At 43.8% G+C, this 25,838-nt stretch overlaps 2 protein-coding genes and 2 long non-coding RNA genes across 5 annotated transcripts; 2 read left to right on the top strand and 2 right to left on the bottom strand.

The window, feature by feature from the left end:
* Positions 1 to 1,931: 1,931 nt before the first annotated feature.
* On the bottom strand, positions 1,932 to 6,466 carry LOC110086383 (apoptosis-associated speck-like protein containing a CARD). Of its 2 annotated transcripts, XM_020807267.3 has the most exons (3): positions 6,059 to 6,461; positions 4,446 to 4,499; positions 1,932 to 3,733 (listed from the first exon to the last, which is right to left on the bottom strand). In XM_020807267.3, the coding sequence occupies exons 1-3, from the start codon at positions 6,345 to 6,347 to the stop codon at positions 3,450 to 3,452; spliced, it is 627 nt and encodes a 208-aa protein (XP_020662926.3). In that variant the 5' UTR covers positions 6,348 to 6,461; the 3' UTR covers positions 1,932 to 3,449. The 2 variants fall into 2 exon arrangements, with proteins under 2 accessions (XP_020662926.3, XP_020662927.3); XM_020807268.3 differs by lacking the exon at positions 4,446 to 4,499 and having other exon boundaries at positions 6,059 to 6,466.
* On the top strand, positions 4,451 to 8,579 carry LOC140701331 (uncharacterized). Its single transcript, XR_012080272.2, has 2 exons — positions 4,451 to 5,869; positions 7,026 to 8,579. It is a non-coding gene; the product is annotated as an uncharacterized LOC140701331 (long non-coding RNA).
* LOC144583407 (uncharacterized) lies at positions 6,884 to 13,293 on the bottom strand. Its single transcript, XR_013537166.1, has 2 exons — positions 13,052 to 13,293; positions 6,884 to 7,613 (listed from the first exon to the last, which is right to left on the bottom strand). It is a non-coding gene; the product is annotated as an uncharacterized LOC144583407 (long non-coding RNA).
* Positions 13,269 to 25,819, top strand: TRIM72 (tripartite motif containing 72). The gene is made up of 7 exons (XM_020807258.3): positions 13,269 to 13,385; positions 16,539 to 16,960; positions 18,444 to 18,539; positions 18,932 to 19,162; positions 21,024 to 21,046; positions 22,446 to 22,564; positions 24,487 to 25,819. Exons 2-7 carry the CDS (start codon positions 16,562 to 16,564, stop codon positions 25,053 to 25,055), a joined length of 1,437 nt encoding a protein of 478 aa, XP_020662917.3. The 5' UTR covers positions 13,269 to 13,385; positions 16,539 to 16,561; the 3' UTR covers positions 25,056 to 25,819.
* Positions 25,820 to 25,838: the final 19 nt, after the last annotated feature.

Genomic DNA, 25,838 nt, shown 5'->3' with positions numbered 1-25,838 from the left:
TGCCTGACAATATTGCCTTGATGCCTCAAGGCAATAACAGGCCAGGACTCCGCAGGCCTTTGGACAGCCACTGCCACACTGTGCCCTTCCACTCGGTTTTAGGGGGTCGGATTCGTTTTGAGGCATTCTGATTTTTGTTGTTGCTGCAAATTTGAACAGATTCCACCCCCCAGCATTTGCATCTCCACCTGGAAAGGGTCTATGTGGCAGGATAGACTGGGAGGCACTGAATCCTCCTCCTACCGTGTGTCCAAAGACATCTGGAGTGGCTCCCTGAGATCCCACAAGCGGCACAGGTTGCCCTCCTCTTTTGCCTGTTTTCTCTCTTCTCTTCCTGCCCAGATCTGTCCCTCCTCACCTCCCTCCTTGTTTCGCCCAGCTATGGGTGTGGAAAGATCATGATGGACCAGCAGAGACACCTCCATGGAAAAACATCATCAGGTGATCCACAAGGTATGTGGATCCCTGTTCTTGAACCATGTGGTACAAATGAGAACAAAGAAGGGCAAATATAATCATCACCACCACCATACCAGTGGCGGCATAAAACCCCCAAGAAACAAGGGGGGTCCCCCCCCGCTCCCCTTCTGTTGACACTATTTAGACATGTCGCAAGGTCCTAAACTGCTTAGATCTTCATATGTTAGAACTAAGACCTTAAACCTGACACAGAAGCGAACCAGTAACCAACACCTGTGGATCAGAATTGGAGTGAAAGGACTGAATTTCCTCTTCCCAGCAATTTGGCTGCTGCGTTCTGGACCCCTTCAAGCGTCTTTATCAGCCTCAAGGGGAGCCCCACGTAGAGTGCATTACAGTAGTCAGTTCTGAGAATAGCAGTGCATGAACCAGTGTTGTTAGAGACTTGATGTCCCAATGGGGATGCAGCTGAGCCTTTCCCCCCCCACCAAAGTTTGGATAAAGGTGGAACAGGAGTGAACAGAGTGTTTAGATGTTGTTGTACTGCAACCCCCATGAGCTTTAGCTAGCAAAGGCAATGGAAGAGGGGAGTATTAAATGTAACAATCCAGAAATTATCTGGAGGTTCCCACTTGGCACAACTGCAGCAGAGGAACAGACTGGATAGTGGCCCTAGGCTGAATGATGAGCAATCACATAGCTCAGATTGGCTATTCCACCATATGGAGACTATTCTCCCGACAGCTTGTTTTAGATCAGCCTCCATTTTATTTTTCTCCTTCCTCAACTTATGCCGTACAAGTTGGACTTATTAGAATCGCGTAATTTAATAATGGTTGTGCTTTTCCCCACTCTTTCTTCATATCTTCTTCCTTACTTGCTGTGTATTATGGACTGTAAACTTGGCAGAAAGGGTTCCTTTTGCTGATGTAGACGCACTGAATAAATTTTTAGGCATTTCTAAGTAATAAACAGACTGTTACAACATGGACAAGATGATGGGCTTCCAGTTCACTAGATAGAAAGTTTAGGGTCCAGGCAATGTGACATCCAAGTCATTGGTTCATAGTCTCTGGTCCCCAAATAAAAGATCTAATGGCCAGAATCCTATTAGTTTTTCATACTGGTGTAGGTGCAGTGGTAAATTGCTACTTATTTGTGAATTGCCAGCTGTAGTCCTTATTGGGCAGGAAGCCACGAGACCCTATGTGCAATGGGAAGTGTAAGCAGCAGTTCATAAACCTGCAGAGATTCAGCACTGCGATTTGCACCATTACACTTAATCAGTAGGATTCTACCTATTGATTAAGTGCAATGGCGCAAATCGCAGAAGAAAGACGGAGGGTTGAGGACGGACCCTTCAGCTTAACAGGTGGCTCTTCTTCCTATATTTAATCCCAGAATCTATGAGCCAAATACTATTTCCACCCCGGTCCATTATTCTCCCCATGTGACTTAGAGTGACTCTATAAGCTCCAAAATGGTCTACCATTAACAGCACTACTCAACAGTTACAAAATCAAGACAGTGGCTTCTTTTATTGAGTCAAACTATCTCACATTTGGTCTTTGATATTCTCCATAGCTGCCTGTATTTTCTCCCCTTAGTAGAAAAGGAATGATATGATTTCACGTATTTTTGCATGAAGTAAAATAAAGACTCTGCAGCCAAAGACGGAGAAGCTCTATACAGTCAGCAAAAACAAGACTTGGCTCTGATCATCAGCTTCTTATAGCAAAATTCAAGCTTAAACTCAAGAAAGTAGGAAAAACCACTGGGCTAGTCAGGTACAATCTAAACCAAATCGCTTTTGAATACACAGTGGAAGTGAAGAACAGATTTAAGGAACTAGATTTGGTCAACAGAGTGCCTGAAGAACTATGAATGGAGGCTTGTAACATTGTACAGGAAGCAGCAATAAAAACAATCCCCCCAAAAAGGAAATGCAAGAAAGCAAAGTGGCTGTCCAACGAGGCCTTACAAATAGCAGAGAAGGGAAACAAAATGCAAGGGAGATAGGGAAAGTTACAGAAAATTTAGTGCAGATTTCCAAAGAATAGCAAGGAGAGACAAGAGAGCCTTCTTAAATGAACAATGCAAAGAAATAGAGGAAAATAATAGAAAGGAAAAAAACCAGAAGTCTGTTCAAGAGAACTGGAGATACTAAAGGAACCTTTTGTGCAAAGATGGACATGATAAAGGACAAAAATGGTAAGGACCTAACAGAAGCAGACATCAAGAAGAGGTGGCAATAATACACAGAGGAATTATACCAGAAAGATCTGGATGTCCCAAACAACCCAGATAGTGTGGTTGCTGACCTTGAGCCAGACATCCTGGAGAGCAAAGTCAAGTGGGCCTTAGAAAGCATGGCTAACAACAAGGCCAGTGGAGGTTATGGGATTCCAGCTGAACTACTGCAGATGGTGACAGCAGCCACGAAATTAAAAGACTCCTGCTTCTTGGGAGGAAAGTGATGAGAAACAGACAGCATCTTAAAAAGCAGAGACATTACCTAGCCGACAAAGGTCCACATAGTCAAAGCTATGGTTTTTCCAGTAGCGATGTATGGAAATGAGAGCTGGACCATAAAGAAGGCTGACCACCGAAGAATTGATGCTTTGGAATTGTGGAGCTGGAGGAGGCTCTTGAGAGTCCCCTGGACTGCCAAGAAAAGAAACCTATCCATTTTGAAAGAAATCAACCCTGAGTGCTCAATGGAAGAACAGATCCTGGAGCTGAGGCTCCAATACTTTGGCCGTCTCATGAGAAGACTCCCTGGAAAAGACCCTGATGTCGGGAAAGTGTGAAGGCAAAAGGAGAAGGGGACGACAGAGGATGAGATGGCTGGTCAGTGTCATCGAACCTACCAACATGAATTTGGCGTGCTCTGGTCAAGAAGAGCCGGACATGACTAAACGACAACAATAAAAGAAAGACATAGGGAAAAAACATGAGACAGCCATGGAGCACATGGCTATAAATAGCAGATTCTATTTGCCCTGGAATTGTGTTGCACCTTTGCTGCCTCATGGCTGGCCTTCAAGGTCATCAATGAGGAACTTATTTTTCATCTTTATTGCCTTGTACAGCCTGTCCTTGCAATCACGGTTCCAGCTTGGCACCAACTTGTAGAGTTCCCGCATCTTTTCCTGGCTGGTTGTCTTTGCAGAGATGGCTTGGTATTGCTCGTCATCCAGGATGGTTCCATACAGCATATCCAAAATCCCCTCTACTGTGGCGGTTCTCTGAATCAGTGCCTCTCGGTGTCGGTCAATGAAATGCTGCTCCCGTGGGACTGTTGCCTGCATCCCTGTTAAAGAAAGAAATGGAATAAAAGGACATGTCTCCACCAGGAATATTCTCATCTGATCAGTCGTAGAAGACTTTACCAATTAATTGCATTTCTATGATAGAACACTGTGGCTGAAATCCTGTTGCTTAATTTATACTTGCTGAGGGATGATGACATACCAGCAGTGGTGATTTTCAATAATTAAAAACTTCCTACTTTTCTCAGACAGTTTTTCCAAATCCCATGCAATCCCTTTTATCACGTGGAAGCCGTGGGAACCATAAGGGAAAGTTTTAATTACCAAAAGCTGCTGCTGCTGGATTATGGTAATAGTGAAGGAGATTTTTGGAAATTTAAAAACTTCCTCCTTCTGTCCCGTGGCTCTCTTGGCTTCAATGCAATGGAATTTTGCACAAGAGTTGGAAAAGCTGTGGGCTATTAATTGCCAAAAAAAAAATCTCCTGTTAGTGACATCCTCACCCTTTTACAGTCATAATGTGAAGTTACATAGCAGGATTTCAGTGTATTGGTTTTCTTTCTTGTGAAGGTTAATACTATTTTAGATGATGGATCAGGTGAAGCAAGTCAACGGAAGTCAATCTGCATGCATGCTAGTACATCTAAGAGCTAGGTGAGAGGATGCTGGAGGACACCCATGGCTATAGGAAACAGCTACGCAGACAAAATTTCAGATATTGCCCGGAAAGGATAATATTTTGGAAGGACTTACTATTTCCTACTGCAGAGGCACTCATGAATGGCAGTGGGGCCTTGCTACAAGCATCTGGAATAAAAAGAATAAATATGACTGTGTGTGAAACAAGCATTTCCCAGAGAAGAAATACAACATTCATCCTACTGATTCAATTCCTGATTAGAGAAAATGAGTGGATGTGGAGTCTTTCAGAGTCCACTGGTGCAATTAACTTCTAATTCATAATTGGTTGTAAACTCTTATATCAGTTCCTATCAGGTTACAGTTAGATTTAAATGCTGATGTAAACACATTCTAAAACCCCCCACAAACTGAGAAGTAAAGCAACTAGCAGTTTATTCACTTGCTGTTCATTTGCTTTCCCATTTTTGAGTTTTATTGCCCTAAATCGGCCATTCTTCCCTTGGGAAGGCCTGGACACATTTGAAGGGGGCCACAGATTGGAAACAAGTCTTCACACAACACTTTATAAAGTTTGTTATGCGACTTATACAATCCCGATTCTGCCTATGTTTCTTTCATATGGTGTTTATGATTGTGGCTTTAAAAAGGATTAGAATAGCTGCCCTACATGATGTTTTGGTTTTTAAAATCATTTAAACCTATTCTCCAGGAATGCTACGTATCAAAATTGCACTGAAAATCTAGTGTTAGCAGACAGAACAGGGAAGAGATCTTTCATTGGGCTTTTGGTAGTGTGAAGCCACACATGTTCCCCGATTTGTCAACACTCTTCATAAGGAAGCATGGTAAGAGTTGCATTATCTTACGGTTGGAAAGCAGCAAGTGCTGTTCCATATATAGCCAAAACGGAAATACTTGCCGTCTGCTAACTTAAGTCCTATTTCATCGCTCAAACCCTATGTCAGTGCACGTTCTTACATCCAGTAAGTTAATCTACTTGCAAGTGTGAACTGCAACAAAATGTTGTAGCGTGGACTGCTTTACACTCAAAGTCAAATTATCGGACAAAGATAGTTTCAGTACTTTTAGGACACTGAAATTCCATGATAGGGGATTTTGGTGGGCTTCACTCTAAAGGGGAGAGGGCTACGGTTTATGTGGTTCTTCTAGCATAAGAAGTCAGCCCTGGGGGTCCTCAGCAATTGCCCAAGGGCATCAGATGCTTAGGAGATCTTCCACCCACACAAGTGGGTTGCTGTTTGAAAAAAACAAGGCGCGTTGAAGCGGGTGTGTGTGTGATGGTGGTGGTGGTATTATTCTTTGAGTAGAGACTAGGGGGAATAACAGAACTGAGCTTGCACAAGGAAGTTGACTGTAATGAAAGTTTCCCGCGAAGCAGGGTTTTAAACTGTACACGTTGCCTCCACAGTTCATCCGTACAAGCGGATGTGAGCGAAGGAGAAAGTGAAAGTAAACTGATGCTTAATGGAGGCGAAGGAGGGAGGGGGAGAAGGACTTTGGTCTTGAGGTTGGGAGTAAGTCGTTAAAGGGGGAGAAGGGCTGAATCCGGGTTTTGATGCCTGATTTCGGGATCCTACCCCCCAGTCTTCCCAAACGGAGGCAAAGAGGTCTGAGCCGCTTTAAGGGGATCCTTCCAAAAGAAACCCCCGGCCATCCCTCTCTCCTGCCCCCAGATCGTCTTCCCGTGTCCCCCCCCTTCCTACCGTTTCCCGTGGCCCCGAGGAGGAGCCGCTCCGCCTGGGGCTTGCAGCCGATGGCTTCCAGGACGCCGGCCGCCATCCGCGGGGCGTGAGCCTCGGTGTAGAACTGGAAGAGGAGGTCGGCCAGGGCCACGGGGTCGGCTTTCTCCAGCCGCCCGCGGGGGATGTGGCTGTAGCCCCCCTCCGGCACCGGGAAGTCGCGGAGTTTCGCCTTGAAGCGCTGGAGCTCGCCCTCCGTCAGGTCGTCCAGGGCTTCCAGCAGGCGGTCCCGCACCGTCCTCGCCATCGCCATCGCCTGGGAGCAGCAGGTCCGCGCCCGGGAGCCGCGCCGGGGGAGGGGGGCGCGGCAGATCCCGGCTGCCGTCGGACCTCCGAGGGAGCGAAACCGGCGGTGGGCGGGGCCCGCGCGCTTCCAGGAAAAGGGGGCGGGACTAACGGGACCGCCTCCCCTCAGCCTGGCTGTCCTTTGGGCGCCTCTTTGCTGCCCCCTGGTGGCTCTCCCTCCCCCCCCCCCGCCGCCTTGCCGAGATCGCTCCCTTTTAAAGCAAGCAACCTTTCCCAGTGGGGTCGGAGGGGTGCTTTTGCAGCTGGCTGATCACACACCCTCAGTGAAGTAAAATGTGGAGGATGCGATTCCTGATGAATCCCGGTGCTGCCCAACCCTGCTTACTTTTCACTCTGGAAAAATACACAAACATCGGACCCCAGCCACCTTCTGGCTGCCTGTCCCATCCCTGCTGACAGAACTACAGTATTGTGATTAATTTTTAAAAAAATTATTTTGAATTGTACATGGAATGAACCAAAAACACACACACACCCCAAAGATCTCAAAATCTGTTTTATGTTTTGCTCAGATTTCACTTTAGTTTTTGATCTGGATGCAGGGTAAGTCTTGTGTACCTTTAGAAACACAAAGTTGAATACAAAATAGCTGATAACATTGCTACATCTTGCTTTATATCCACAGGAGCTGGCCGGCCCTTGGACAGCCGCAGAAAGCGGCAGAGTGGATGGGCTTCTGGTCCGCGATCTCTGAAGATGGGAAGGAGGAATGAACGTGGCCGGGATGAAAGAGCCGTCCTCTTGGAAAAGAGCCGAAGAAGACCTCGTCCTTTGGAAATCTCACTAGCCCTCTCCCAAATAGTGATTTCAAGAGGTGCTTTCAAAGAGGGTTCAGCACACAAAGGGTGCTGATGATCTCACTTTCTCCAAACACACTTTCTCACCACCACGCACCTCTGTTGTGCAGGTTGCTTTTTGGACTACAAAAGGCAATTCCCGCCCAATGAGTCGTGAAATGTATTGCTTGGATCAAAGCCCTTTGTTTTGGTTTAAAACACTTTCTAGGAATTCCGCAGCTGTGTGTTTGCAAAATTGAAATTCCTCAGGAACCGGTGGATACTGCTCAGCCTGCCAAAATAAACTGAAGGTGTGTAGACAGACCATCTTCAGTTTTGCAGGAGGGATGTTGTAAGGAATCTGCCCCGGGGTTTGGTCGGAATTCCTATGGAAGCAAAGCAGTTTTGGGCACAGGTTTCAGGACCCAGGATAGTTCCTGTTAAAAAAAAAACAGTTCTAAAACCTGGAGCAGATTCACTGTGAAACTGGAATCACCAGTCAAAGGGGGTGTGATAGCAGATATTTCCATAACCACTATATTAGAAACTCCTTGTATATACCATTTCTTTCTGTGCATAAGACACCCCCATGTATAATTCTAATCCAGAATTAAGAAAAATAAGTGGGGCTTAGCAAGTGTAGGGGGAAAGGGATCAAAGCGCTGCAGGGTCGCTTTGATCCTTGCTTTCCCCTCCACTTGTTTTTCTCTTCTTAGCTTACGTCCATGTATAAGATGACCGTCAATTTTTAGTCTGAAGATTTTAGACAAAAGTATAGTCTTATACACAGAAAAATATGGTACTATGGGGGGAAATGAAAATGTACACAGAAATACCAGGATGGGTTTCATCTATAGAAGGTGAAGCATTTGTACATCCCAATCTTCTGAATTTTGAAATTTTTTTGACTTATACAGATATCTGTCATGAGTTCAGCCACAGAAGATCTGGACTCTGAGGGGTTAATTACAGCTGAGGAAAATGCTGGGCTGACAGGCCTAGAATAGCCCTGTAAGAATTGATAATCAAAGTTTGTGGAAAAGTTTGTAGAAAGAGTCCATCAATTACTTCATCTGTGCAAATAACTACCTGACCAGTTTAATTTAACTCAGCTGTGGAAACAAAATGCTGGAGAAGAACCCTGGAGAAGCTAACCTCTGATTGGCCACTAGAGGCAATAAAGTTAACAGCCTCTGAGCACTATTTGTTGGGCATTGAACGAAGAGAGGAAGGAGCTACTCTACAGGACTGATTTATGATGCTGGATATTGCTATGGACTCTGGATATTTGTTACGATAAATGGACTCATATTGAATGCTTTCTTGTGCATGACCAATGGGCTGAACAAAGGACAACTCTGTATGTGTGACTATTGCTACAATACAATTTTTCTTTACCTTAATGAACTCTCATTTCATTGCTTGTCTAAATATTGGTACCTGAATTGGATAAAACTCTGCTGGGGCAAAGGAAAGAGCACTGCCTTATCTGTAAAGACCCCTGTCATGGGCAATCAGAATCACCACCAGATTCTCCTCCACCAGTAGCCAGAGTGAGGGATAAGCTTCGGCAGGGACTCACGACACGAAGGTCTGAGGCTCGCATGAATGCTTCCCACAGGAACATCAGGTCAAGCAGTCTTGAGTTTTAACAGGATGAAAGGCTTCTAGGAGCTTGATGACTGCTCCGGCTATATAATCTGCACCCAGAAGACTTGAAAGCTTGTGGAAGCAACAAGTCAATACTCTGGCTTGCATCCACACTCCTGCTTATCTTGGACCTTGTTTTCTTGACCCTTGGCTTTGGACTCTGGCTTCTGACTATGGTTTGTGTTTTGGGCTTTGGCAATTTGGCATCTGTTTGTATCTTCTGTACTTCTGATATTGAATTGGCTTGTTGGACTTTTGCCTTCTGAAACCCCTAGGAACGTGACAATATCTTAGATATAGATAGGAGATTAAAGTGTTGATAAACAAAATGTATATTTAATACTACATATTTTAACAGCTGCAAGGATTATTTCTGCACAATACTGGAAACATGAAGAAATACCTACAGATCAAGAAATAATTTAAAAGATACTGGACTGCGCTGAAATGGATAGACTGACACTGAAAATCAAAGGAAAGGAAGATGCAGAATATTATCAAACATGGAACTTATTTTATCAATGGTTAGAAGCACGTTGTATAGATTAAGAGCTTAATATGTGTTGTAGTTGTATTAACAAATGATTATAAGCTGAGCCCAGGTGACACAATGTTAAATAAGCGTGGATGGATGGATGGATGGATGGATTGATGATGATGATGATGATAATAATAATAATAATAATATGTTTTTACAAAGTGTGTGTGTGTGTGATAGGACAAGATTGATTGTAACAAAATGTATGACATGCTCCTCCTCTCCCAAGATATAGAGATTCCAGCACCAGGAAAAAATATCTACCACTGCTAATAAAGGCCATTTTATTGTAAAATTTGATTATGGAATGGTTAAGCAGATTTGGCTATTAGAATGCAAGTGAAGAATCTATTTCTTTTCAGAAACATTTGTTTCTTGGCTTTTTTTCTCTCTTATGGTATGGAAATGTTCTGGATGTGATCACACAGAGAAATCCGTTGCAATTTGGACTGCTTGTGGAGCAGTGAACACACAGCACACAGGGATGTGTGTCTTGATCTGTGTGTCTTGGAATACAGCTATAGAGCCTCTACTTTTACTGGCCACGCTGGGGCTGTTGAGGCCCAGCATCTGTACTGCACGATTCTACCACCTGTACCTGATGGTCAAGATGGATGCAGTAGAGCGGCTTCTGTCGGTGAAAGCTAGTTTGCCATTTATGTTTTAAAAGAAAGGTTGGGATGGGGTATACTCATGTCAGCGCTGCATCCAGATGTAGAATAATTAACTTAACAAGGGTCCATTTATGCTTAGTAAGGGGCAAAGTGTATTTTGATCTCTCTCCCATCTCTTCCCTTCTAACAACGATGTAACTTTAGTTAAGGATTTCACACCCATGCTTGCCTCTTTTTCCACGAGGAACACATACACCTGGAATGTAATCATCATTGCCACCATCATCTTAAAACTGCAGTTGGAAGGGACCCTATGGGTCAGCCCCTGTCAAGGAGGCCCAGTGGGGAATCAAACTCCTGACCACAGCAGTTCTCTGTGGTTTCTAATTATGACAATACAGTCATACCTTGCAAGACGATGACCCCGCAAAATGGTTTTTTCGCTAGACGTTGACTTTTTGCGATCGCTATAGTGATTCGCAAAATGGTTTTTCCTATGGGTGATTTCGCTGGACGATGATTTGGTTCGTGCTTCACAGACCTTTTTTTCGCAAGACAACAATCTTTACAGCTGATTGGCGGCTTCACAAAATGGCTTCTCTATGGCGATCTTCACAAAACGGGTGTTTTTGGGACAATGCTTCGCAAGACAGCAATTTAAACAGCTGATCGGTGCTTCACAAAATGGCTTCCCTATGGACAATTTTCGCTGGACGATGACCATTTCCCCCCATTGGAATGCATTAAACGGGTTTCAATGCATTCCAATGGGGAAACGCTTTACGCTAGATGATGTTTTCACAAGACAGCGATTTCAATGGAACGGATTAACTTCATCTAGCGAGGCACCACTGTAATCAGAATACTTTCTAAGCCCACTTTCCCCAAGTTGATCCCCAAGTCCATTTGCTTCAATGGCAAAGGTATATATTCCCTGCTAGATGTTAAAACCTCATATCCCATTTATAAATGCAACTAGATGCCTATATTGTGTGTATTGTGTGCCATCAAGTTGGGACTGATTTTGGTGGCCCTAATAGGGCTTTCAAGGCAAGTGAGATATCAAAGGAGTGGTTTTACCAGATTCATCTCCCTCCACAAAGGGTTTCCATGGCTGAGTGAGGATTCGAACCCAGAGCTCTTGGTTCAATGTCCATCCCCTTACCCACTACTACAGGCATTTGATTCTGGAGGAAAATCTCTTCTTAAAGAGAATTTTCCCTTAAAGAGTCTTCCGTTCTTAAAAAAAAATTAAACTGAAAAACGTTTAAAAGTTACATTTAATCAGTTTTAAGATTTTTTTTTTTAAAAAATCATTTTTAAAATCCAGTTACCCTAGTGCAATAAGGATACTACTCCTGTAGTAATGAGAGGAAATACGTTCTCAGAGGAAGAATACTGCCATCTTGCGAGCAGATCAAGCAAAAGCAAAAGTAAAATTAAAAAGACAAAAAAAATGTTGTGGCATTTCAAAGGCTAACCGTTACAAGAACAATCTTAGAACTGCAGAGTTGGAAGGGACCCCTTCAGATCATCAAGTCCAGCCCCTGTCAAAGAGCCATAGCAGGGAACAGAACTCCCAACCTCTGACTCTGTGGCCAGATGCCGAAACCACTGAACTCTCCAGCAAACTGTATTTACACTAACCGCTGGCATTTAATCTGAGGGAGGAGACAGAAGAGCCTTGCTTCTCTCCGGAAAAGCATCCCACAGGAAAGTGAGTTTTTCTAGTCCTCATTGTCAAAGGCCAGGCTACTACATGCCATACAACAGCTGCTTGGAACTCCCCAAGCGACCTTGGGCAGCGAGTCAGAATCAGTCAGTCTCAGTTTCTCATGCATAGGGACACAAGCATGCATGCACACACACACGTGCACCCACGCACACACAGACACAGACACAGACCCACACACACACACACACTCCTAACCTTCCATATAGGGTTCTGGAGAACATTGACCAAGCTGAGTTTTTCAGGTGGGACTATAGAAGTAATCAATTTGTATATGTTAGGTTGTATCACGTCAGACTGGAGGTGTGATTTTCAGCACACAGTCAGATTAATACAGCATAGGGATGACTGGGATGACTAGGCTTGAACTTTTATCTCTTACATGCTAGTTTTTTTTTAATGTACAGGGAAATCTTGTTTCATTTTATGGGAATGGATGAGCCATTCAGTCATATGAACCCACTTGGACGATCTGTACCAGTTCAGTCATGGTGTCGATTCAGCATTTCATCATCTCCCGGAACCATCTCCAGGTCCATCCTGGGGCCAAAGACGGATCATCAGAAACATCCAGCTTCTTCTCTTAGACCACGCATTACACCGTTCAAGGCCAAACTGTATATTATGAGTAACCTGTTAGTACAGGAAGGGCTTCCTCAAGCGCTGAAAGATGTAATTGTAATTCGAAGGTTTAAATAAGGTATTCAATTGATATTAACCACCATTATATACTCATGGATTTTAACTTTGTATTTCAAATACAGTATTGTATTTCAATGTTGTAAGCTGCCTTGGGTGCATTTCAAGGAGAAAGACAAGGTAAAATGATGATAGATAGATAGATAGATAGATAGATAGATAGATAGATAGATAGATAGATAGATAGATAGATAGATAGATAGATAGATAGATAGATAGATAGATAGATAGATAGATAGCGGGAGCTTTTTCATACCTCCCACAGTTCTAAACTTAGCTCCTATCACTGTGTCATTGTGTGATCTTCTGGAATAAAATACATATATGCTTCCTCTGTAAATACTTAATGATAAAATTTGCCCAAATCGTCTCCTTGGATCACTAATTAATTTAGCATCTAAGGAAAGGCTACCTGTAAAATATCATTTGACCCTCACTTGATTTTCTCTGCCTATTCCCGAAACCTTGAAATGCCAGATATAATCACGAACTGCCCATAACTCTGTAATATCCTTTGCCAGGAAATCAGATACCCTGGTTTCCTTCTCTCCGTCCTGGCCATCAGCTGCTCCAAACACTCAAGAATTCAACTACCGACAACTGTTCATCCACCAAGGGAAATGATAAGAAATAATGACTTACACTCAACAGTATCAAGTATTTGTCTGTAGTGGGTTCTCTTGGATAGAAGACTGCAAAAAGCTAACATGACAGTTTAGCAGCGTCTTCTCCGAGGGTGGGGAGTTCTCCCCAACACTCACCTCCTTCAGAGGCACATGCGAAATCTGGATGACATTTCAACCTTCCCAGAATCATTGTGCGTTTTTTAGCTATATATAGGGAGGCTTGGGGCGGGACCAATTCATTTGGCTTTGGTTTCTGTCCCAGGATGGTCTGTTTCTCCTTGATGCTTATGTGATCTCTGGATACTTGCTCTCTGAACATTTCTGCCTTCTTTAAACAATCGTCTGCTCTAGTAAGATTTTTTTTCTATATCACTGTGTCTGTCCGTCTGTTCATTCATTTGTTCGATCGGTCGGTCGGTCATTCGTTCCTTTGTTCCTTCTAGTTTCATGTTGAATTCCTTTAACTATATTCCTGTCTTTCCATTGTTTGTAACCTCATTTGAGCCATTCATTCACCGTTAATAAATAGGTAAAATGCAATGTGATTGCAGTTGGTTAGGGTGCCTTAATAGATCTGAAGAACTAGTGGTGATCAATGGCTGGAATCAGTGCCATTCCAGGAAGAAAGGGAACAGATGGCCTATGAAGGATCCTACTCCCAGGTAGAAATGTATGTTTATTCCTTGGGAAAGAAAGACTCCAAGCTTGGACCTGATATTTGATTTCTGGGCGGTTTAGAGCAAAAGGGTCTGTGGCCTCCTTTGTTTGTTTCCTTTGAAAGACAAAGGCACACCCACTGTAAAGGCCTGTTGGGGGCAACATGGCAGAGGCTTTTGGAAGCATGAGATATGAGGAAAGGTAGAGGAAAAAAGGTTATGATCATGTGTTTAGAAGTGTGTGCTTACAGTGAGAGGTGACAAATGCATGGAATTTTGCTGTCCCTGTCTCACCACAACAGAGCTTCCATGTTCAGAGGCAGTATACCTCTGAGCATGAGGTGTAAGGGACAAGCATTAAGAGAGGGTCATCATCCATTGCTTGTGAGCTTTCAGAGGCCAATTCTGGAGACACAATACTGACTTCAAGGTACCTTGGTGGGATCTAGTAGAGACATTTTCTATGCTCTTAACAGAACACTAGACTAGTTTCTTATTGGGCTCACTTTGGCTACCCCAGAGAGTAAAATATGGTTTTATAGGAGTGCCCTCAATGTGTGAAAGCCTCGAGTTCCATAGGTTTCCTCTTTGAACTTGAGACTAGAATTCAGTGCACACTCTCTTTGTGTTCTTTTTATATAAATATTCAATATATATTACAGTAAAATGAATTACCATATTTTTCCATGTATAAGATGTCCCCATGTTTAAGACCCCCCCCCCATTTTTCTAATCCAAAATTAAGAAATCTAAGTGGGGCTTACCAAGTGTGTGTGGGGGGAAGGGATCAAAGTACTGTAGGATACCTTTGATCCCTGCTTTCCCCTCCACTTGTTTTTGTTCTCAGCTTACTTCATATGTTCATATGTTCATATTTATTGCAACATTTATTTCTTGCTTTCCCTTCTTTCATTATAAAGGATTTCTGGCTTTCCCTTCTTACATTATAAAGATTATATGTGTATTTCTGAGAAGTGCAGATTACAACCACCGTCTTAGAAAAGATTCTTCTCTACACTGTCCCTTGGGGAAAAAAATCCCTCTCCACTGGCTTCTCCCTCCCTCCTTCCCTGTGGATGCTGTGGGGGGTGTGAACTATGGAAAAGTTTTGTTATACATGATCATTGCATGCATGCCCCTCTAAAATGAAAATAAAAACCTTGTAGGGTGAGAAAAAAAGCCAAATTAAACATGGGACCCAATTTGCAAATGGAGATTGAAAAGCTATATACTTAGAGAGCAGGATTGGCCCTATGTGGCGATGTTTTTCTAGCCTCTAATGCTCCCCATTATCTTCATTTTCCCATCAAAAAAAGTGAACTGCTGCTCCTAGAAGTTTCTATGGGTAGCAATTCACCTTTTAAATCACTTACAGAGCCCTTCTGCCCCCTAAAATTCCAATGTTTCAAAACAGGAAGTGAACATCTGGCCATGTATGGTTTCGTACAACGTTGCTGTGTAAGACCAATGTCACAGTGATCTCAACTCTTATCGGCACTCACAGAAGAGGCAGAAAGAAGCAAGCAGACATTGCTCGCTGCTAAGCTCCAATTACCATGCTGGTTTCCCCTTCTGAACTATTTATAGGGCATTTGTCACCATGGCCTGCATAGAGCTCAGCAGCTGCTTTGGCGTTCCTCTCTTGCAATAGGTCAGATGGGTGTGGCCCCCGATTGCAACGAAAGCACAAAAGTGTGAAGAGGAGGTTGTGGTTGAGAAATCAACAAAAGCCCATCTCCTCAAGTCATGGATTCATTCTAGTTAGTTTGGCACCGGCCATCCTTGGATGGACTGGTTTGGAAGCAGACCTAACTCTATGACACCCGGTGTTTTCCTACTTAGCTAAGTTCAACTATTTATGTATTCTCGAAGGGATCTGATTGTTGTTTCCTGAAAGTGGGAAGGAGGAACAACTTTAAAAGGCACTTAGAAAGAAATAAAAATGTCAGTTTAACCAGGAAAAGAAGAGAAAAGAAAAAGATAAACCAAGCCTCTATCTGGTCATTTCAGGATGTGAATGTTGGCCTCAGGTTCTGTCAAGATATGGGGGTGTTTGTATTCGTATATGAATACCCCGCACAGGTGGACATAACAAGGGTCCAGCTCCATGGGGCCAGACAATCCACTCACTGATTCACCACAGGTGTGGGTGCTGCGGAGCCTTCCAATGGCTCCGTAGATCCCGTTTGGCGAGCCACTCATGATCTCCGGAGCCCTTGAAAGATTCTGTGGCACCTGATGAGTGGACCATCTGGCCCTATGGGGCTGGGCCCTCGTTATGTCCACCTGTGTGGGGGTGTTCGTATATGAATACCCCCGTCTCTAGTTTCTGTCACATCCTTTAGCAGTGATGCTGCTGTCAAAGAAATGCAGTGGTAGAAGGGGCAGAAAGTGGCAGCAACAGCTTCATCCTCCATAATCTTCCCTCAATGGCTTCTTTCAGATTCCTGTCCTCTTTCATAATCTAAGTCCCTTTGTTTTTTTTTTTCTCCCAAGCCCCTCAACTCTTCTGAAAGACTCCACAACACTCTTTCCCAGTCTCCTTACTCCACCCTCCCCCTTAGTCCGCTACATGTTGGTATGTTGTTGGGATAAAAAGTCGTGGGACTCTATCTTGGGCACCTGACTGGAGGTGGGGAATGCTGCATACCTTATATTGTTGTTATTTCCTACTTCTGTTGTCCCCGCTCAGGGCGTTCTGAGAAACTGGCAGTGTGAGATGTGTGTGCAGCTGGGAAAGCAGAGTATTTATAGTCTAAGAAAATTCTAAAGAAGTAGCCTAAGAAAGAACATTCTAAATAAATACTGTAAGTACTGTAAGTAATTAGAGCCTCTTTTGGTGCCCAGGTTGACACCCTTGATCAGCCGCCATGTCTAGCTCCAAGCAGCGTCTCATTCAGGGCATGCACCAGGATCTCAGCTGTCCCATCTGCCTCAAGCTCTTCCAGTCGCCTGTGACGACCGAATGCGGGCACAGCTTCTGCCAGGATTGCCTGTCCCGAGTGCCCAAGGAAGAGGACGGGAAGTCCACCTCCTGCCCCACCTGCCAGGGGCTCACCAAGGTGGAGCAGCTGCGCATCAACCAACAGATGGAGCACCTGGTGGAGGCGTTCAAGCAAGTCCCTCATGACCACTGTGAGGAGCACCTTGACCCCCTGAGCGTCTACTGTGAGCAGGACCAGCAAGTCATCTGTGGCGTGTGCGCTTCACTGGGCAAACACAAGGGCCACAACATCATCACCGCGGCTGAGGCCCACCAGAGGATGAAGGTACGTGTCAGGATAGGGGGTGATGTCTTTTGAATCTGGAAAACTGAACAGCCCTACCTGATCCAGTTGGCACACCTGGCACGAAATCTGTTCAACAGTCTAAGCATACAATTTGTCATGTGATAAAACTCTACCAGCGTGCTACAACTTCAGATGGCCAGGGAGGGCAGCAAAGTGGGAAGAAATCTCTCCACAGAGCAAACAAGCATCTTGGAGAGTACATCTACTAATCTAGAACCTTTCCCCCATACATCTAGCTATTTAGCTCCAGAGCACTTTTTAAAATTAACATAATGGAAGCATTTCACACGGCTTTCACCCCCTTATAGGCCCCTTCCGACTTCATTATTCTGATATAGTAGAATCCAGGAACAGACATTTATTCATAATTTGTGCATCTAATTTCTTTTTCTCTCAGCTTGGTGCATTTATTTGTTTGCCATAATGTCTCAGAAACTTAGACCCTCTTCCTCTGTATTAGATAAATCAGCTGGTAGGTCCTCTTTCTCTAGATGCACCTGTTCAGCCCAGCTTTTCCAGGTATTTGTAGGTGTATTGTTCTCATGTTTTTCACTCTTATTATGTATTTGTTTGCCAGTCTTTGACTTAATCCTTTAAATCTCCCTCTTCCACACACACCCACTCCATCCCTCTGTACTTCTTGTCCTGTATGATTAGTGCCAGACAGGGAGAAAAAGGTAAGCCTGCACTATGAGAATTCTGCCATTTCTGCCGGGAATTCTCAGGGGCTCAAATATCTTGAGTTGGGAGTTTGATTCCGCTTTCTGCCTCCTTGACATGAGCTGGGCCAGTTATCTGCACACTAGGAAACAGAACACAACGAAATGTTCCCTTTAGTCACAAGTTCTGATCTGGTACCATAAAGAACAGGAGTGCAGGAAATAAAGCAAAAGAATACTTTCCTTGCCACTTAGGAAGGGAATGGCAAAATTATTGAAAAATCCCTGTCAAAAAATGTTTCTAAAAGGCCTTAAAACAACCTTAAAAAGTAACTTTTGTTATGCTGCTCTTCACGGCATAACATGTTCACATCAATAAGGCAACTTCATTCCTGCTCATTCTGTTCCTGGCACCCTTTTAAAACCAAAACATAAACTAGTTACAGTTCACTATGTTACATGTAACTAATTACTTTCCAGCACTATTAACAAGGAGTGCCCAGAGTTTCTGAGTCTTTTCTAGGCCTTTTTTTGAAGGTCTCAGGGATTGAAATCTGGATTTTTTCCCCTTTCAAAGTGCATGTTCCACTGCTGAGCGGAGGCCTCTATTTTGGTTTTAAAAGGTATTTTCTTTATTGATTTTAACAAAATGCAGCCCTTAACTCATCAAGTCCATGATAACCACTCAAGATGAAGGCGCTGGGCTGAAATCAAACGAAATATAAATATTTTGTTTCCAATTGCTCCGCATGAGAGCTGCGCCTATTTATTCTCTTTCTCCCCCTCTCTCGGAACAATGTTAGAAACAACTTCCTCAGCAACAAGTCCAGTTGCAAGAAGCTCAAGTGCGCAAGGAGAAAATGATCGCCCTGCTGAACCGGCAAATAGCAGAAGTAAATGTGAGTCATTTCTATTCATATGTGGGCATATTCATATATGGGTGCATGTGATGTATTACTTGTTGAGGAAATCCTGGGTGTCTTTCTTGACTGACCCCCCCTCGCTAGCAAAAAAAGAGGAAAGGCTCTGTTCTTCATAGTTATTCTCAACCTGAACATTTGCACATGAAAAGGTGTTATTTAATAAACACTGGATCTGTTTTTAACCTCCTGAGGGACTGAAGTTGCATTGCTGGGAAAATCAAGTAGGAAATAAAAGGGAGGATTAAAACAGAAAGGATCTGAGGAGGCTGTTTCTTGGGAATAAGGAGGAGTCCGTAGGGGAGGGAAAATTGGATGTGATCCCAAAACTGAGCATGATCTCGACATCATCTCTCTCCCTCTTTGTCCAGGACACTGTCTCTCGATTCAAGCAACAGGTATCTGAGCAGCTGGGAGTAATGCATGCCTACCTAGGGGCGCTGGAGGCCTCTCTGGGCCAGGAAGCGGAGCGGGTACAACACCAAGCCACAGACGCCTTGCAGAATGAACGCAAAACCATGACTAGCTACCTGAAGCAGCTCAGTCAAATGGAGGCTGTGTTGGGGGAGGTGGAAAATGAGCCACAGACGGAGTTTCTCAGGGTGAGTCATCTCCGGCTCCATCTTTGTGATGATCTCCAGTCTTTGGAACGTCTAAACATAACAACCGTATTGCTACGTTCCTGGGTTTTGTATATAAAGCAATACAATACATCATGTCTTTTTCTTTTTAATTTTTTTCCCCAACAGCCCAACCACAGTAAAGGTTTACCCTGTCCTTTTTTTTTGTTTCATTCAGCAACCCATTTGCAAATGACGTATTTTTTTCCTTGCAGCATTTTTTCATTCTTGTCATTTGAAAAATCTGTGGAACATGCAGAAGCTGCGGGAACAGATTGTCAGGGAAAAGGCCAAATCAAAAACCATATTTTTTTAAAAAGCCATGACTTTTACATAGTGATTTATATGGAACTATGTTGTTTATGTGTCACTACTGCATATATTCATAAGTAGTATATCCTATGGAGAATAAGTCCTGTCTAGAAAGGGGCAGGAATTGCCAGTTCTGGGGTTTGTGCTGTTTTGGAAGTCAGTCAAACAGGTGTTTTGTGGTTTGGTGTCCCATCCTTCCAGTGAGCGCTCATTCAGAAGCAGCACCTGGAGGAGGCGGGGCAGGGAAGCCGGGAGGCGGCTTCTGAGTGGGTGCCTGCCAGAGCAGGTAGGGCGCCGAACCACAGAGCACCTGTTTGGCCGTCCACTGAACCGGCGTGAACTGCTGAAACGGCGGCTCCTGCCCATCTCTAGTTCCCTCCTTAATAGTCCTCAAAGTTGGCTATTCCTCATCACAAAATTTAGAGTTTCCTTTATGTGCATAAATATTGTAATTATAATGTAATCTCTAAGGAGTTCTAACAGTTTTTCAGAAGGGCACTTGATGTTGGAGTGAATGAGGGTGGCCATTTCTCAAAGGTCTGGAGACCATTTTTCCACCCCCAGGGAACTCTGAAGGTAGCATCAGCCCCTCCCAAGTCCCTTCTGCTCACTTCCATTTTGGAAAAAAAAATTGGCCAAATGTGAGAAAAGGGTGGGCTTGGTAAACAAGGTGTATTTACCAAGCAGGGGTGAGCAAAATGTGGGACCCAGGATTACCCAACACAGTGGAGGTCTTTTTGACCCACTACACCATTTCTCCACTTCACTGAAAGCACCCTTGTGTCCTGGAGAGGCTGTGGGGGTCATTTTGCCAGGGTTTTTTTTTTGTCCACTATGGTCTGTTTTAGGCTCCAAGGAGTCTTTTTTCAAAATCCAAAAAGATTTCCACTTGCTGTAGATTTTGGCAGAAAAGCTACACCTGGCCTAGTATAGCTTGGATCAAAGGGGGGGGGGGGAACTGGCCAAAATGTCTCCATGCCCACTAAAGGACATAAGGAGAACCTTTTGAAGAGTTTGTAAAATGTTCTTAACTTTTTGGATATACAAGCATACCCTCTGAGGCCCTGAGGGGAGCATGGGTGCCCTTGGGCTTCTGGAAGTTGCTTCATAAATAATCATTGTGCGCCGTCAAGTCATTTCTGACTTACGGTGACCCTTCTTGGGGTTTTCCAGGTGCAGAATACTCAGATGTGATTTACCCTTCCCTTCTTCTGGGGTGTCTTGGGACTGTGCAGCTTGCTCAAGGCTACACAGGCTGTCTCTGTTTCACAGGAGGCACAGCGGGGAATCAAACTCCCAACCTCTGGCTCTGCACCCAGATGCCTAACTCATTGAGGAGGTTGATTGCCCCTGTTTTAAATAAGACAGGGAGATGAAATTACTCCCATTTTTAGGGAAGGAGTTTTAAGTTACAGGTGTCCCCAGAAGTTAGAAATCAACCTCGGAAGCTCATGATTCCCACCTTTGAGATATGATACAGAAGCGACATCCTTTTATTCTTTCTAACACATCCTTTTTCCTCTTCCCACAGAAATACTGCCTAGTAGCCAAAAGGTAAGCAACTGTCCCTTTATAAAGCCATACTCAGCATCCTATCAGCCTGCCTTCAACCACCTCTCTCTAAACAAGACAAGAGTGCCACCCCACACATTTCCTTTTTCCTTTTCTTTCTTTTTTTCTTTTTTGCTTTCTTGCCTACTCAAGAGTCATCTTCTCAAACGTGTCCTCAGTGAAAATAGGAATAATTCACAGCATTCATGAAAATGCGAGAGGAAAGAAAGAAAGGGCAGAGCTTTGTAATAAATCCACCATACCTAAGTTCAGCCCTCAAAATTAAACATCAAAAAGACATGTAATTTTAGTATAATCTATTCATATTAATATGATGCCTGCTCTCATAATATTTCATCGATTAATTGTCTTTCCTTATTATGCTGAAACAGGTGTGCCTAGAAAAATAAATGTTGCCCCTTGTGGAATACAGTACTCATCTCCAGGGCTGGACCCAGTTGGCCATCTGCAGTTTCAGCAAGTTCTATTTTCTCTCTCTATTCCATGCCCACCCATCTTCTTTCTATGCCCACTGAGCATATTTAGTCCTCATCAGGCAATTCTAGGGAATTCTCCTGAGCTTGTCAATACGTCACTTTTTGGCATAGATGGTGCCATTTGGGCCATGGAAGGATCAGTGCCTGTAGGACCCCCATATCTACGGATCAGTTCCAAGCTCCCCCTCAGACACCAAAAGCCACAGATAATAGTTAATCCTATAGTCTATACCTGTAAGGGCTCTCCCTAAGGACAATAACCAAGGGTGGCAGGTGATGGTGATACTTGGGAGGTAAGAGTCATCTCAAGCTTATGGGAGACTAGGTGAAAGGACAGTGACTTATCAGAACATGGTCTCTGGTTCCCTCTAATGGCCAGTTCCTGCAATTGCACCATGTAATCCCATATTTCTGGGTTTTAATATGGAAAATTTTTAATATTTTCAGACTGTGGATAAGTGAATCCACGGCAGCCAATCCCATGGATACAGGGGTCTTACTGTACAATAATAATAATAATGATTGCATGCCATCAAGTCAATATAGACTTGTGGGAACCTGTTTTAGGGAATTCTAGATCTAGATTATTCAGAAGTGGTTTACTATTTCTTCTGGGGGCACTCTAGGACTGTGCACTTGCTCAAGGCCATTCAGGCTGGCTGTTTTCCTGAGAGGCAGAGTGCAGAATCGAACTCCTGGCCTTTAGCTCCACAGCCAGGGACCCTACTCACTGAGCTGGGGAATTAGTTCACTATTAATACATAGGGTACACACAGCACTCTCAAAAATATTCAAAACTTGAATGATTAAGTTTTTTTTAAAAAACAGAAGTGTAAATGATACAAAGGATAAAAAGCAGTGTTACTTATTTTCATTCCTCCTCTTCTTTCTCTTCTGTGCTGTAGATTGCAGAAGATTCTTGGAGAGTCCCCACCTGTTGCTCGCATGGATATCCAGTTGCCCATCATTTCTGATGAGTTCAAGTTTCAGGTGTGGCGAAAGATGTACCACGCACTGATGCCAGGTAATGAGCTCAGCAGAGAGCAGCTAGGGAAAATGGGTTGCATATACTTTCGTTGTGGATACCCAGTGTGGTGTAACAGACAAAGTGATGGTTACTAGGACTTAGGAGGCCTGGGTTCAAATCCCTGCTCAGCCATGGAAGCTCCCTGGAGGAGGTGGAACTGGTAAATCTATTCCTTATAATTATTTATTTATTTGAAATATTTTTACCCCACCTTCCTCCTTAAAAGGACTCAAGGCAGCTAAGATCATTATAAGACAATCTAAAAGTTAACAGTGAATATAAAACTAAAAAGGATCAAACAGACACCATACAAAAACATAAGCAAAACCAAAACATATTCATAGTGGTAAGGTACAACAATCCATTTTAAAAAACCTTACTCAAATAACTCATCACTCTAAGAAATCTTGTCTGAAGAGAAAGGTCTTCACCTGTTTGAGGAAGGACAGCAAAGGAAGGTCTGGCCTCTTGTGGGATACATATCTCACTCATCTTGAAAGCCCTATTAGAGTCAAGTCAGTTATGATGTGATGGCACACAACAATAACAACAACATACTTTTGTTGAAAGTCAGAATTTTGTACCATTTTGCTCCTTCCTCATTTTTCTCTGTGCTCGACTTACTCCACCCTGCTCAAACTGAATTACCGGCAGCAGGAGGAGGTGTACGATGCTCAAGAAAATTATACAGAAGGAAAAAAAAAACACAAGAAAGAAACAAGAAGAAAATTATGGTACTTTTACAACATTCAAATTTATTTCAGTGTACATTTTCATGGATTCCAGTCCATGCCGTCAGACACTGTATCTGAAAAAGTGGATTGCTATTCACAAAAGATCATTCTGAAATGACCTTTAATCCTAAAGGTGCTATAATTCTTTAGGTTTTGCTCTCCACCCCCACCCCCGCCACTTCTTTTTTGCTCTGGTGTCTTGCAGAAACAGCCTAACAGAGCTGCTACTCTGAAAACTGGTGCAACAGAATTTAGAGAAAAGGAAACGTTTCACAACTTTTACGAGGCTAGCTAAATTCCTCAGAAAACCACTGCCTGAGGATTTCAGTGTGTCACCCCTTGTTTGCAGAGCAAAAATAGTTCTGTGACTCTGAATCAACCTCTAAATTTTAGTCAGAAAAGAGTAAGTGTGGAGCAGTCACCCATGGACTGAACTCCTGTCTTTTAAAATAGAAAGAAATATTTACTTTAATCCACAGATGGGAGTGAGTTGGTTGGTTGGTTGGTTGGTTGGTTGGTTGGTTGGTTGGTTGGTTGGTTGGTTGGTTGGTTGGTTGGTTGGTTGGTTGGTTGGTTAGTTCATTCGTTTGTTTGTTTGTTCCATATATTTGTATACCACCTGACATAGGGCAAAGCATTAGTCATGGTGATTAACAAGAGACATAAAAGTAAACAATATATCTACACCCTTCCTCAGTTCTCAACAGTATGATTAATTAAAATGAAAAACCATACCATCAGACAAAATGAAATTATGAGACCTAAAGGCATCAGTAAAAACAACTAGTGATGATGGTAGGACAAGGTAGAGCTGAATCCCACTCACGCCTGAGGAAAGAACGTCGTTGAACACCTCAGCCTTTAACAGTATTTTGAAAGTGAACAAAGACAAAGCTTGAGGCACTTCCATGGGGAGTCTATTCCATAAGGACGGGGCCACAGCTGAGAAGGCTTTGAGCCTTTCTCAGAGTGGCCACCTGCAATAGCAGGGCTTGAAAAGATCGGGCAGGGCAAGCAGAAGTTCCAAAATAATGCTTTTTTGAATTATAACTACCAGAATCCCTTAGCGAGCATAGCCAATACAGGCTACAGAATTCTGGGGCCAATATTCCCAATGAGGGGGAGGGAATTCCTATCTGCGCATAAGTGTACATACATTTGCATTTTATTTCTCCTCCTCCCCAGGTTTGGAGAACCTGACCTTTGACCCAGACACTGCTCAAGCCAACCTGGTGGTGTCAGAGGACGGCAAGCGGGTGGAGTGTGTGGAGCACAAGCAGCCCGTGAGCGCAGATGACCCCCAGCGCTTTGACAAGTCCAACTGCCTGGTGACGCATCAGAGCTTTTCGCAGGGCGAGCATTACTGGGAGGTGACTGTCAACGACAAGCCGCGCTGGGCTTTGGGTGTCATCTCTGCCGAAGCCGGGCGAAAGGGCCGCCTGCACGCCACCCCTTCCAACGGTTTCTGGCTAATGGGCTGCAAGGAAGGCAAGACCTACGAGGCTCATGTGGAGCATAAGGAACCACGGCTGCTGAAGCCTGAAGGAAAACCCACCCGTATTGGCATCTACCTCAGCTTTGGTGACGGTGTCCTGGCCTTCTATGATGCTAGCGATGAAGATAACCTGGTGCAGATGTTCGCTTTCCATGAGCGCTTCTCAGGCACTGTCTACCCTTTCTTTGATGTCTGCTGGCACGATAAGGGCAAAAACAGCCACCCTTTGATTATCTACACCCCAGAGCGAGAAGGGTAGTATAACCAGCTTGTGCCCTGGGTCCCAAGGATCTCAAAACACCAGCCACATGTTAGAGTATATAGTCACAGTCAGCCACAGCTCCCTGTTTCAAAGACGCCCAACGTATGCAAAAGAGTTAGCCCCAGAGTAAGCCACATCCTGCACACACTCCAAATTGCTGGCCATTGCAACATCACACCACAGAAAACCTCTGCAATTTATTCACATAACAGTCTGCTTGAGCAGATGCGTCCCTGCCTTCAGCATAACCACAGTTGACCACCTGAAACCGAAATCATGCCCATCTTCTTGGTTTAAAATATGAATGTCCTCTGGCTTACAGTCTGAAGAATAAAACTGGGAAATACATGGACAGTGTTTGCAAACTCCCAAAGAGGAAGAAGGGTTTGGACACAGCCCAAGTGGCGAATAACCCCACCACCACACATTTTTTCCTGAGCACAGAATAAAATTTCTCCTGGTATCAAACTCTTGTCTGATTCACATACCTATGACTTAATATTTGTTTCAGCTTCCTCCCATCAGGAGGTGATCACAATTCCTTTAGCACAGCTGCTGCTGTTAGCAAATGCTCGGAAACCACCACGTTCAAAATATATTAGAGGACACTAGCCCTTATCAACCTGCTCACCTGTCTTAAGTCTGAAGGCAGGGAACGTAGGACAAAGAACCTCTATGAGCTTATTTAGGGAACGGGGGAGCAGACATCTAGATAAATTAATTTAAATTTACACTCCCAAATAAACATGTTAATACTTGCAGATATTTGTTTCAGATGTT

Source organism: Pogona vitticeps, chromosome 6 (assembly GCF_051106095.1).
Source record: "Pogona vitticeps strain Pit_001003342236 chromosome 6, PviZW2.1, whole genome shotgun sequence".
NCBI lineage: Eukaryota > Metazoa > Chordata > Lepidosauria > Squamata > Agamidae > Pogona > Pogona vitticeps.
This window is presented reverse-complemented; position numbering and strand designations above follow the sequence as displayed.

What these genes read in the sequence shown, in the direction of transcription:
- TRIM72 (XM_020807258.3), top strand. Translation starts at nt 16,562, where the DNA reads ATGTCTAGCTCCAAGCAGCGTCTCATTCAGGGCATGCACCAGGATCTC. An exon ending in CACAGACGGAGTTTCTCAGG is followed by an intron (nt 19,163 to 21,023) that starts GTGAGTCATCTC and finishes CTCTTCCCACAG; the next exon opens with AAATACTGCCTAGTAGCCAA. An exon ending in TACTGCCTAGTAGCCAAAAG is followed by an intron (nt 21,047 to 22,445) that starts GTAAGCAACTGT and finishes TCTGTGCTGTAG; the next exon opens with ATTGCAGAAGATTCTTGGAG.
- LOC110086383 (XM_020807267.3), bottom strand. Translation starts at nt 6,347, where the DNA reads ATGGCGATGGCGAGGACGGTGCGGGACCGCCTGCTGGAAGCCCTGGAC. An exon ending in CCTCGGGGCCACGGGAAACG is followed by an intron (nt 4,500 to 6,058) that starts GTAGGAAGGGGG and finishes TTTTTATTCCAG; the next exon opens with ATGCTTGTAGCAAGGCCCCA. An exon ending in TGCCTCTGCAGTAGGAAATA is followed by an intron (nt 3,734 to 4,445) that starts GTAAGTCCTTCC and finishes TTTCTTTAACAG; the next exon opens with GGATGCAGGCAACAGTCCCA.